Here is a 14,605-nt window from a genome sequence, read left to right on the forward strand (position 1 = left end):
ACGATTTTCCTGCTTTTCCATTTTTACGAAAACCACAGAGGCGTCTTGTTCAGCGTGCTGTCAAACCTACACTAGCAAGGAGATCGGGCTGAAACTATAGCTACAAGCTATCCAAGGATGGTACTATAGAATGTCACCTCAAGGTAGGCCTAGTGGCGTCATCTCTTGGTTAGGCCGGAAACTTATCAATCCACCCTCGTATAATACTAAAATAAGAGTTTCATACAAAACACAACAAATAATAACGATTATGCTTTTGTTCTTTAGCCATCCTTGGTGTCACTAAATGTATTGAAATCTGTTTATGTTCAAAATACTGCGAAAATAGAACAGTTTTTTCATGCCTACAACTGAGCAGTCTCCTGAAAGAAAACACGTATCATATAGTAGCTCGGTTTTGAGTTACCAACTGCTACAACAGCATATCGTTCCAGGAGTAACTCGGTGTAACTGATAGTGTTAGAAAATTTTCTTTCTTCGAGAACAAGTAAGCCTGGCTAATAATAGGTCGTTGGATTGTATTTGGAAGAGATTGCTTCTTAGTGAATGGATACAATTAAGATTTCATTAGTTGGGCTGTGGTTCTTATTTTACTATTTGTCGGAAACTCCCAGGCCTGTAGTCAGGAATTTTGTGAAGTGGGAGGCTTAATAGTCGAAAGGTAAACGAAGTCTCATTTTGGATGAATTTTGGTATCTTTTTCTAAGAGACCCAGACAGCTTTTATGTTTAATAACTGAGATACAAGTATAGATGGAGCTGTCTGGTGACTTTTTCGTTCCAAAAACTAGACAACTTCGGACTAGTATTCCGATACTTTGTAGCAAACGAATAAGAAGTACGTACCTATCTCTTGCTACCATTAAAAGTTCTTATTCATTATAATGGAATTGCATTTAAAAAGACTTTTTAATAGAAAAGCGCACATTTGATAGATTTTGTAAAGGGGCTTCATGATTCATTTGCTCTGAATGTTGTGACCTTTCCTGTGATGTCCAAACGAATGCTACCTATTCAGCTCTGGTAATAATCGTAACAGAGGGAACATATTTCGTTGGAATTTGTGCGTGCCACGATCAATAAAACAGTCCAAGTAAAGAAAAACCTGCCCGAAAATAAATGACTGCTTATTAAATCTATGTGAAAAACTGTCCAGTATACAAACGGAAATGTCACATTCCTTTGTCACCAAATAAGGATAAATGCTTTTTTTATACTCCTAAATGAAAACACGGTCGTATTAACAAAAAAATATATAATAGGTACATAACTGAAAGTGTTCAGATCTTTAACAGCAATTAGAAATGAACATAAATTATGTGCTGTTGGCTTTAAGTTTTTCACTGGAAATCCGTTGGTGTAGGCATTAATTTTGACATATTTTAATAAACGGTAAAAGCATTTACGATAAGAACTACTTTGCACACTTTCCTAAATTTCCGTTTTGTTAGAAATGAAGAGAACAAAGCGAGAAGTGGAAGTCAGTAAAAAATAAACCAGATAAGTTGGTAGACACTTTCTAAAATATGAATGGCTGTAGACATATTAGAAGCAGAAACAGGAATTAAGAGGGGCAGGGTAGATTTAGATTAGATTACTGTTTGCAATTGACTTACGATATGAAGTATAGGTGCGTGTCCAATCGGTCATAGATAACGAATTCACATTAAATAAATGAACGATATATTTCGTTAACAAAGGGGGGCTAAATGAAACGAGGGAACGTGAAATATACTTTCTGTAATGAAAAGTGTAGTCTTAGTAGGATAGGTGAAGAATATTTTATGTACTAGGTTTTTTCTGTTTGGGTTTGTACATGTATTTTTTTAAACTACTTTTGAAATTTTGCTAACTTTGTGTTGACTATATAATAGGGTGCTTCAAACAAAATTTTTAATTTTTTTTCTAACTCTTACCCCCTCAAATGTTTCTATTTGATGTAAAAAAAATCCTCGCCAAACATGAGCCCTATAGCTCAAATCTAAGGGGTCGCTATTTTTATTTTAGTTTCCCATTTAATTAACATAGGAAAAATTCTTTTTTGTTTTAAATTGAATTTACACATAATTTACGCAATTTTTTCCAAAAAACCGTTTCATATTCTCAAAGTTGAGTCTTTGAGCTTTACAAAACTCTAAGACAAAGTATGATTATCTTTACAAAAAGACTAGTTACAGCCATTTAAAAATTACTAAATTTTGAAATTTGAAAAAATAGCTTGCAATTATTTTTTTTGCATAATCCTCAAAATTTTTAATCAAACTATTAGTCAGTATTGTATTTTCACAAATTTCAAAAATGGTTCTCAGTACAATACAATACAATATAATACCTAATATGTTAATTAAATGGGAAACTAAAATAAAAATAGCGACCCCCTAGATTTGAGCTATAGGGCTCATGTTTGGCGAGGATTTTTTTTACATCAAATAGAAACATTTGAGGGGGTAAGAGTTAGAAAAAAAAATTAAAAATTTTGTTTGAAGCACCCTACTATATACCTTTCAATAAAGAAGCAGTTCATCAATAAATGTATTCTTTCTTAGTCCCTTTTCTCACAAAATCCTGTATTCATCCCTGGCCTGAATATTTTACTTCTTATAATGTTATTACTACCCATCCCTGTATGTACGTTTGTATTATATCACCACACTTTAAGTTGTCATGGGATTACTGTAGAATTTTGAATATTTCCGCAAGGGTTTCACTACGTCAAAGCGATAAGCTTTTAACATATCTCAAAGGGAATTATTTCTGAAAGGGTTTGTGAACTTTCAACTTTTCAAAAACGGACAAGATAGAATAAAATTCTGTACCATAAAATCTACAGATGTTTAGTTGAATCCCTTCTATTTAACTAGGAATTGTGTTTTGAAATCAATAAATCGCAATCATCTAAAAAATTACTTTTTAAATCGATTGTAAATCGTCAATAGATCTCAGACAAATGGCTACATTTTACAGCTATGCCCCTTAGGGTAGCACCTTTTAATCATCGTTTTATATTGTTTATTAGCTAGTGACAATTTCTATAAGCCGCTGAACTAACCAACGATGAATATAACTAATTTATTTTTTTTGTGGTAAGAAAATACCATTAGTTTGTGTTACGTTGTTTCGTAGGTACATTTTCGTATTTTAGTGTCTCTCATAAGTTCAAGGCCCATTTCAAAAATTACAAACTGATTAATTGAAAACGAATTTTCCGTGTTTGGATTCTATTATTTTCGATTTCTGAAGGACTGAACGTGATCCATATATTCAACAAGTATTAATGTTGTGTTCATCAAATAAACTAGCACGAGTTACTAAGACCACAGAAATATTGAATTCTCATTAAATGGAATACTTAATGGACACAGCGTCAGCGTCGGTCATACCACCCTTGGCGCCTCTTTCTAAATCTCAAGCGACGCGCCTTGAAGGGCAGCATTGTTTAGCTTTTCAAAATATGGCACCATCGACGTTATCATATTATGTTTCATTATATCCATAATCAATGTTAGAGCGAGATAGGTTTAAAGAAGAAAGCCTTTAGTGCATATCCAATCAAAGAAAGTCATCATTTGTGTCCTAAATTGTATTATGTATAGTATCTACCTACTTCTTGTAAAATTGATATTCAAAAGTGAGTACAATTTTGAAATAATGTTCAGTGATTATCCATAATCAGGGTATCTATTCTAATAGGTTTTGTGTTGGTAATATTGTTGCTAAATATTTTGTTTATTTTTTTTTGTTTAAATGCTTTCTGTAATTCATCTTACCAGCATAAATTTCTGTAACTTAAAGAATCATATACACAGGTGTAAATGACTTAATACAAAAACCTTGCATTTTTCAACGTGCATTCTTTAACGTGCATTCATCAACGTGCATTCTCTACGTGCATTCTTCAACGTGCATTCATCAACGAGCATTCTTCAATGCGTATTCAATAAGTGTTGGTGTGCATGCTAAATAACGTTTCATTGCTGACTGTATAGTGTCGGGATATTTTTCTGTTAAATAAATCAACATGCGTTGATTCAACCAATAAGAGCGTGCATTGTTCAACATAAATGACTTTTAATACGTACATGTACGTGCATTCTTCAACACGCAATCAATAAGTGCGTCGAGATATTTCTTTCTGTTTTCATCAGATACATTCACGAAGGAACATTGATTGGGCCGTAAGGGCTGTAGGACCCATAAGGGCTATTGACACATAATATATGTGTATGTTCAATAACGATCAGAATGTGTCTAGTACATATTAACATTGTAACTGAATGTACGCTGTTGAAGAATGCACATGCAAGTTACTTTTAAGACCTACTGTTCGCTTTGTTGTTGCAGGGAGCATCTGCTCTTTATAGTGGACAGTTTCCGCGACATCAAAGGTTCTAGAAACCGCGATCGATAGGTCCTCGTTTTCCTCCAGCAAAGCTTTACATTTGGTATTACAAACAGTTGCGTTTGATTTAAACAATATTTGTTTTAATCCCGTGGCCAACTTCGCACTTAGGCGAGAATCCATTTTTCATTTGAATATTGCATAACATTCATAAATGTTCATATACTACATCCTTCAATTTCGATAGTTAATTATCCATTTCATCGTGGTTATGGACACATGTGTAACTTCGTATGAATATAGACTTATAAACATTCCTAAATTACAATATGCAGTGTTGTTAATAATAGTTTGACAAAGTGCATCCGGTAAATGTGAATTTAATTAAGTTGTTTTGCGTTAAAAGCTTACGCTGGGTGTGAACGGCTAGATATCGAACGTCGAATGGGGAGATGCTTTTAACCTGTGAACTTTAGTGACCTGAAAATCTCACCCTTGCTCGTTCGTACCGGTGTACATATGTATCTACTTACCCACGGAATTGTTGTTGATAATTATATGTGGGTACAGTATCTTAATCCTCTTTGACGTAATAAAAACAAGAACATGTTTCGATGCGTAAGGGTTGGTATCTAATTTTACGTGTTAATAATAATTGTCCTTCGACTTCGGAAAATTGTAATCCATGAAGTTGTAAGCGGAAAATGCGAAACCCATTGTGTTTTTCACAAATCGGAAAATCCAACTGCTAGAACCACAAAATACCCATACGGGAACAAATTGTATCCGGAAAGCCTGTATAATATAATAATATTGTGACTAAACATTAGGCGTTTCTTTGCCGAAAATTAAAAAAAAATTTACATACTGCCTATCGCTTCGTTGATTTATTATGTATTGCATACCGGAGCAGGGTAATTCTTCGTTGGTTATCCTGTTACGTATTTCATAGGGTTATAAATTTTAAAGCAATTGAGAATTTCAATGTTTGGCCTACTGTAAACTGAGGTGCTATAAATGAACGTTTATTTTCAGACTGCTCTGAGTTATATCGTCTCCAATGGTCCAGTGGATTTATTGCAACAAATCCTTCAATTGCCCGGATTGAATCCCAATCAGCCAGACAACGAGGGTAATACGCCATTACATTTCGCTGCGCAAGCTGGTACGTAAGTGCAAGTTTATTTCTTCTTGATAAACTATTTTATTCGCATCGTTAAAATATATTTGAAAGATAATATCTGGAGGCACTGTGGAATGCATCTCGTGATAGCACCACAACGTAGGGGATGTAACACGTATGCACCCCAGTTAACGAGCCGTCAATAATTGAAAACAGTTGCCATGTTAACATATCGCTTTTCGTTATCGTAAGCGTCAACTGACGAAACACACGTACCTATTCGGGACCTTCGCAACAGCTGATACGTAGACAAGTCAATTGTACGTAATGATTAGTAATAATCTGCACTCTGTTACATTTATTATTTTACGGGAATTATTTTAGCATAGGCACGAGGTGCATAATTTATAATCCAATGGCATATGCTTTCCATTATGACATATCGCGATTTCTTTCGTCATAATCATACGAAATTCTTTAATGCCATAAATATAAAATAAATAAATGAATTGATGAAATGATCTCATTAAAAATAAAAGGAAATACATGGTTCTAGAGTAGAATCCTTATGTAATCGACAATGTTGTAAACTAGTAAAATATAGGTACATATTTAATAGTTACTAGTCGTTATTCTTCCAATCTACGTGGCACTTGGAGTTGATCCAGCGAATGATTTACTGGTCAGCGTGATCCAAACGGTATTTAGTTTGGACATGTTTGTTTTGTTTATCCAATTTTTTTACAAACTCGTGCTGTATAGTGAAAGGTACCCACCTATATTTAACGATCTCCTTGTTGAAAATAATATAATTCCTCTAATATTATAAAAGCGAATGAGAGTTTGTTTGTTACGATTTCATGCCTGCAACAGTCAACCAATCATCATGAAATTCTGTACGTACATTACCAGTGGTATAGAAAAGGACATAAAGTACTTTTATCCAGAAAAAAATATTGTTCCTGAGGGACAAAAAAATTAGTTTTATGTGATCGCTCGGCATATCATACGATTACGATATGCAGGAACAATAACCTCAATAATATTTTCAATTTTTAAATGCTTTTATATGAAAATTACTAAAAAAAAAACATCAATCCGAGTGAAGCTATGGGTAAAACCCAGGTGCCAATAAAAAGTGCTCACTTCAAATATATCTCCAGTGGAGGGGGAATAGTGGAATGAGGAATGCTGGAATACAAAGAAGATATTAAAGGATGGAGAAGAGTTGAATGTGATAAGAATATAAAAAAAAATCGAAAGGAGTAGTCTAATAAAATAAACTTTCGGCATATGATTTCTTTTATTAAGAAATGTACCGTTTTGCCAATTCCTTATTCCTATTCTCTATTTATCCTTTATATTCGAAGATTTATTTGAATAATTCAGAAGTTCAACCTTCTTGGTGCATGAAAGATATCCAAATCGCGGGATTTTCTTGTTATTGGATTTTAGTTCATTCATAATTGAAAAATTGGAAAACCACAAAAACCGAAAGGTAAAAGACGAGCATCAGTTGATGTTAACAGTCGTCGGTTTTACTTAAATATTCAGCGAGACCCTTTTTCCAAAGTGAATAGTTTATAAATTAGAAATCATCAACTTCACTCAAAACATCTTCCAAATGGACTGCAAATAATCGTAAATGAGAAAAAGGTACTCAATAAAAATGAAAGTAAAATATTTTGATTTTACTTGATTAGATAAATTCCATTCAAACTACTACAATTTACAATTTAAAAGTGTTATTTTTCAAATGAGACTGTATTAAATTTTCATAAAAAGAAACCTTAACGTAAGGCGGATTCTTCTTTATCACATGGCAACTCTGTCCAATGGATAAACTTAATATGGAAAATCAATGGCTGGATATAGCGCAAGCCGAGTACCTACTTGATGATTAAAGTAAACTTTTCGTTAAAGTCTCTGTGTTCTTTATTCTACGAGGGAGTAAATTTGTTTATCGCTTTCCAATTCTTTGCATACGTACATAACTCCATACAGAGGTGCGCATTAAATCATTTTATTTGTGTTAACACTTTGATTTTGTTCCAGGTCAAACGGAATGTATGAACGTCCTACTTACCCGATGTAAAAAGGTAATTGAGATCGATGCAAGAAACAATTTAGGTTTCACACCTTTAATGAAAGCCGCTCTGCAAGGACGAAGTAGATGTGCCAAGTTACTTTTACTTTCAGGTATATACCTACCCTACATTTCTAATAAAGTTTCGTACCTCTAAAGCATTTGTATTATTGTGGCAAATGGTAGAGGTGCTTTAAAATGCCTTGGGTCGCAAAATGCGCGACACTACTCGACGGCCACCGAAGGTCACGCCCCTCGAGATTCTAAACTATCTCTACATATATTGAAGGCCGGTCTTTTAAATTACAAATTTAAAAGAAAACCGACTGGTTGTGAGCGAGATAGAGAAGCAATTACATGTCTAATATTAACGGCAAATCTGATGCAACTCGTCAGCATGGAAATTCCTATCTTAATAAATATTTACTTGCTTTTATAATGACTTTTGGAAAGATGCTTAAATTTTGTGTTGTTTACCTTCGGCGTCTGGCAATATAACCAGAAAAACACGCGTCCCTTTTCGACGTCCTTTTGGCAGTAGCTATAAGCTGTCAAAAACATTCGCACCCTTTCTCCAATTCACTTTACACCGTCATCAAATCTGTCAAATGGAGCAACACATGGACATCTTTGTTTTCAATAAAATGTAACACGTCAGCTTTCTCTTTTTATTATTTTGATAGGGATAATTCCCTTGAAGAATAATAAAGAAATAAGTGTCAATGATCAGGTTTCTTCTAATACCTATAAATACCATCAATGCATTGGTTCTTGTAGATTAAACATGCCTCAAGATTTAGTAATGACGTTAATTTACCTAGAAAATACCACAAATGGCGCGGTAAACGCCATCTGTAGTACGATGCTACATTTTAGGATTACGTATGCTCCAACAAGGTCCATTTAAATATAAGGATATTTACTTGCTAAAACGAATTCCGGCGTAGCTAACTTCAACGTGATAGGCACGTTACCATAATCGAATAAAATAATTCGAAGTGGTCTGTATTTTCTCGAAACAAACTGCCAGAAGCGGATCGCGATTTCGATCTTTTTGGATCTCATCAGCGCGTCGCAGGCAGCTCCGACAGAACACAGACCAACTTTTACCTGCTGTCTTAACAGCGCGTTTTAGAAAATACCACAAATGGCGCGGTAAACGCCATCTGTAGTACAATGCTGCATTTTAGGATTACGTGTGCTCCAACAAGGTCCATTTAAATATATGGATATTAATTTACTTAGGTTTTTTGATCAGATAGCGTTTACAAATATCAGTTGACGGAGTTTGTAGTAAATACTGCAGCTACATTTTATTTATCTAGTTGCATAATGTGCATTTAAGATAGTTAATGAGAACAGACTTAACTGTAACAACTTTTTAAGTGTTAGGCAGCAGGCGCCTTCTTGCCAAATGTATTACAAAAACATTCAACACATGCATTTCATTTAATAAAATTTTATGTTCTCAAGCTATAATGGAGAAACATTTCCTAGTAACTGCTACCTATACCTATAAATATTTGTTTGGACTAAATTCAGTTTTTATTACCTGAAAGCAGGTCTTTATTGGATCGATTACAATTGCGAATGTTCGGTTGACATTTAAACGTGAACTTCCGGGCTATTAAACAAAGCACTTGATCCGGCACTTTTTCGATCTACCGTTGGAAATTTGTTGGATTTTATTAAGATTCTAAATCAGGGAACTGAGAAACATGACGAACGTAGTAAAATGGGATTTATTTAGACAATGTGAACATCGTTGCCGGTTTTATGACTCCAAACTATGTCAACATTATCTTTACTGTAGCACAATCTCGTTTAATTGAACAGAATGTTCCGTGACGGCATAAATCGATCATTATAGGTACGTACTTAAAAGTAACTGTGTGGAATAATAAGAAAAGATAGAACCATCTGTCTAAGACACATCAAATAATGGTTTCCTTGTTTCAACTACCTGAAATTAATTTACTAATTAAAACAGCAGCTATCCATACTGGAAAAAAGAGTCCAATCATTAGACTTCAAACTTGCAACCTTGTGAGATTTATTATGAGCTAAAACAATCAGTACAAATGAATAAAATATTGTGGATGCGCTGGGCAATATCTTCTTATAAACTAAATTAAAAAACACAGCGTAATACAGCAGATAGTAAAACTTTTTCTGGACTGTATTCATTATAAGAGCCACTCAGGCTCATACGCTGAATGCGTAACAAAAAAATTTCGAGAGTTCTCCAGAAAAATGAAAAACTATCAAGAATGTTCGGCAACAATATAGAAAAAGCCGATAAATAATCGAAGAACTTTTAACAAAATTTGTTTTGGGTACAAGACCTTTATCTGCATACACCACCATACAAATATTCACAACGTGGCACTGAGGCTCTGATATGTTGAAATTATTGCGGTGGAACATTCACCGACTTACCCACCAAAAACATATGCCACCGAAAATTTATGGTAGCTACCATTTACAAATACGTACCACTATGTTAATACATGCAACCATGTGGCACGCGTTTTAGTCACGTATGTGGCCAATCGTACCGCACTCCTATCTTAATAAACGTAAAATTTTCCATGCATTACATACATAATCATTTCTAAAGTTGTCAGAGAATTAAGAAAAGGAATAGGTAAATTTTACTCATCAGTTTTGGAGAAATTATTGTATGGTAAATTTTTACTATAATTAAGATGGGGTTAGGTTAGGTTTGTTTTATTATAATTAAGGTTAGGTTTTATTTACAATTTTACTTTCAGGTGCAAATCCAACGCTAAGAGACCACGGCAGAGGCTTTAGAGCCGACCAATGGGCCAGGTTTTGTGGAAGATACCTTTGTGCAGATGTTATAGAAAAACATGCAAGGCAAAGACTGCTCGAGAAATCTACGTCTTACGGGAACTGGGGTGGAGAAAATGAAACTGGACCTACACTGGTTTTAACGAAACCAGTTCAAACACCAACACCTCAACAACATGGTAGGTAAACACTAAACTGTATATTTTCAGGTAAATTCTCCACAGAATGATTTATAAATTCATTAAGTGGTTATCTGTTATTTTCCTCGAAAAATTTCTTCTTACTTTTGGATCTTTTGTCATAATTTTAGTTTTTTTTTCATAATTTCTGACAATAAAATGATAGGTCACCAAATGATTTCTTCTTTTGTTATTTTTTTGAACACTAACTCTATCGCATTATCTAAAACAACAGGTACAGCACTTTCACCCTTTATATCTTCTCCCTGCTTTACTACAAGCGAATTTGTTACCATAAAATTTATCCCTATTCGTTGAAATATCTTGCCGAGCTCATCGACTAGGTATACAGTTGCAAATAATCTTGTTTAAGTGTAACTCGCCCTTAATTTATTCTTAAATTACCACGTAATTGAGTGTTGGGCAGGGACGGTAATTAGTTGGAGTCCCTGGATAGTTTTACTGGTAGAATTATAGGCTGATGAACTTTTATTGCTCATCCTGGAACGATAATTCGAATTAAATTTTGTGCTTTCATCCAAACATCACTGAAATGGTCGAGCAATATCGAAGCTAATAAGTAGATTACATTTCCGGACTTATTTAGTCTATTAAATGACACATTATGAGGGTATTACACTTCGTTTTTGAGTGTTTAAGTCGGGAAAGGCAGAATTACTAATCATGTATTTTTGTGGCATCCTAATCGTAATTAATGTTATAAATGCAAATGTGAGTTTGTTAGTTTGTTACCATTTGACGCCTTAACTATTTAACCGATAAGCATGACATTTTGTACACGTATTGTCAAGGGTACAATAAAGGATATAGGGTGCCTTGTATCCAGAAAAATACTGTTCCCGGGGGATACAAGAATTAGTTTTATGTGGTCGTCAATGATGTTTTGACGCGTACTTAGGGCATCATTGTGAGCAAAAGCGCAGGTAAATTCTATCATGAAACACAGGGGTACAGGAAAGGACATAGGGTGCCTTTTATAAAGAAAAAATACTGTTCCCGGCAATAGAAGATTTTGTTGTATGTGGTCATTATTATTATATTATACTTTCGCGGCTGTTCCATGCTACTCACAGATCGTTTAGGTCCTTTTTGATATGACCCAGACCCACATAATGACAAACTAACAAATAAACTGAATTAAGCAAAATCTTAATCGCTCGAAAATATAATGAAAATTCCTTCCTTAAACATTTCACAAATGAAATTATTATTCTAGCTGTTACAGACGATTGTAATTAGGTACAACGTTGCTTTTATGTTTGGTTTGGCAAAGTTACCAATTTTTTCTTTTTATAATAACCTGCAAACAGAAATGACCTAACAACAACCAGCATTTGAATTTTGTCCAAGTGTTTTACAGTAGGTAAGTATACGAAAGACGCAAAATATAAATTTGCCAAATAACATTACCTTTTAATTTAACAAAAAGCTTAAAATGTAAATATTAATTAATCATGATGACCCCGAAAGTTTATTCAATTGGCAACATAGAAACCAAAAATAAGTAGAACATCTATTTGTTTGTGTACGTATTCGTCTGTTTTTCTCGTTGTAGATGCATTTTATAAATCATTTTTTGAAACAATATTAATCAAAGGTGTTAAAATCTTATTGAAACTATAGATATGACGTTGGTATTTGATAAAAACATTTGTTTTTTTCAAAATGTGAAAAATTACTAATTTCGCCAATTAACCAACGATGTGTTCTATATTTGAACTTTGTTTATTATAAAAGCGACGTTTCGACTGTGTATTTCAGTCATCTTCAAGCTAGAATTTCTATCACTAGTGATACTAGTCGACCTTAGATGTAAGCAATGATAGAAATTCGAGCTTGAAAATGACTGAAATAGACAGTCGAAACGTCGCTATTATAATAATGAAAATTCAAATATAGAACACTTCGTTGGTTAATTGGTGAGGTTAGAGTCATTTTTCACATTTTGAATTTTGGATATTAACGAAATTAGATTCAATTAATAATTTGTTTTTTTTTAAAATAATCGCAGGTAGATTGTATAACATTTAGGTAGTAATCGTCTTTGAATTATTTTAATAATTCCTACTATTCCTAAAAGTAACATAAGTTTGTTGAAAAACAACAGGTATTTATACAAACAATTTCAAATTCATACATATTTGCGATTGAAATTAATTCCGAAACACATTTTATAATTTTCATTTACTTTTGTTACATAAACATCCAAAATATCCCAGAAATGATGTAGTTAACCAATTTCTTAAATTAAATAAGTATACAATGGGATTTTTTATAACATAAAAAGTAACTTCGTGTTTGATTGGAACTTTTGTTTTATTTCATGAAAGTATGTACATCAGAAAAAGTAAACGATTTTGTTGTTATATTTAGTAAAAATTATTAAGGCTTCTTTTGAATTCCAGTTAAATATACCATTGACTCCATGTTTTTACAATTAAAAGTTATATTATATTTGAGGTCTGTATAAGTAAGTAGACAATAAAACCGTATGCTAAAAATATTCAGAATTATGTATAGACTTACCCAGTGTTAGATATGGAGCTGATGATAGGATTTCTTGTTCCAGTAATATCGATTAACAAAGAAAACTTGGAGGTCGAGTCTGAAGGTGACAATAAGTGCATCATATCAAGTTTTTGTAAACGGGTGGTAGAACACACACTTTTTTTAACTCACCAACTTGCTTATTACACATCAACATATATTACAGAAAATATAAAAAAAGCAAATGAAAATCACTTGATAAAGTGTAATCTATTTAAACATAAATCTAATACGTGTTTAAAATCTTCTTAAACGCCTTCTATACCAATAAGTTAACCAACTCGGACTAAGTAATTGTCTTCCCATTCTACCATCATGCGCATACCATTCTGACATCATGGATTCATATCATTCTGATTAAATTGTGTAGTAAAAAACAATTACACTAAGTTTTTGTAAATTTTTTTGGCATACATTTCTGGTAAAATTTCTGAAGATATTTGTACATCAAATTAAGCCGAATTATTAGTTAGTTTTTTATAACTTGCCCTTTTGAATGATATGCGAAACGAATAAGACGATTAAACAAAACAATTCGGGTATTTTAATCAAGGTACTTAATTCATCCAAAATGTTTGTGTGTCCACACATCTTTAAATAATAATCAAATAAACCTTTCACAAATATATAGTAACCATATAAAATACTGCTTAAAATCAGCGGCGAATTGCTCAAGTCTATTTTATAATCTAGTGATAAAATAGAATTTTAATTTTTTATTTTATAGCTACTTAACATTTATAATCTTATAGTTTTCTACCAGGTTATAAATGATTACCATAATTCGAATTTTGTTTTTATTTTCGAAACCTTTAATGTGTTCAGTAACCCTAGATTTCAGCATTGTAAAAGTTTCGAAAATAAAAAACAAAATTCTAATTATGAGAATCATCTCTTACTTATTAAAAAACAATAACTTCAATAAATATTATACTTAAATTGTACACATTTTAAGTAAAAACTTAGGATTAAATGTATTGAAATAATAAAATAAAAAATTATAATTCCGATTTACAGCTGAATGGTGAATAAGACTATTTACCACCGTTAAATTTTGTTTAAACATAATCCGCCCCGTTGGTTAAGCCAAATACAAGTATGTAGTATTTTATTTAAACCAATTTACCATTTGAAATAGTTATAGTGGTAGTCAATATAAATATATTTGTAACTACTTCAAATCAATGTAAGTATGTGTAACTCAATAAAGAAAGCATTATCTCTATAATGATTTCAAAATACTAGATATACTTCATTTACTGTCTCCAGCGATGTGCCCCTTCCAATGTCTTGGATGCGCACTGGCAAAATCGTAAGTAGGGAGAAAAAAACTCATTATACTCTCGACTCTTGTTCATTAAACATACTTTTTCATACAGTACCTGCCAAAAGTTTTGTTCAATCATGAATAGTAGTGCGAGTCGAAAACAAGCGTTAAAGCCTTTAATATGTCTTCAAATATAAATAAACATCTCGTTGATATTTTCAGTAGTAAAT

The 14,605-nt window shown here is 32.8% G+C and overlaps 1 protein-coding gene across 1 annotated transcript in view; it reads left to right on the forward strand.

The window, feature by feature from the left end:
* The window catches only part of LOC108732463, a 65,408-nt gene that overhangs the window by 44,415 nt on the left and 6,388 nt on the right, over positions 1-14,605 (forward strand). Inside the window, exons 6-8 of the mRNA XM_025981013.1 lie at positions 5,374-5,503; positions 7,517-7,660; positions 10,322-10,540. Coding sequence (XP_025836798.1) covers positions 5,374-5,503; positions 7,517-7,660; positions 10,322-10,540 — 493 coding nt within the window. The remainder of the gene's footprint in view (positions 1-5,373; positions 5,504-7,516; positions 7,661-10,321; positions 10,541-14,605) is intronic.

Source organism: Agrilus planipennis, unplaced genomic scaffold (assembly GCF_000699045.2).
Source record: "Agrilus planipennis isolate EAB-ADULT unplaced genomic scaffold, Apla_2.0 scaffold10, whole genome shotgun sequence".
Classification (NCBI taxonomy): Eukaryota; Metazoa; Arthropoda; class Insecta; order Coleoptera; family Buprestidae; genus Agrilus; species Agrilus planipennis.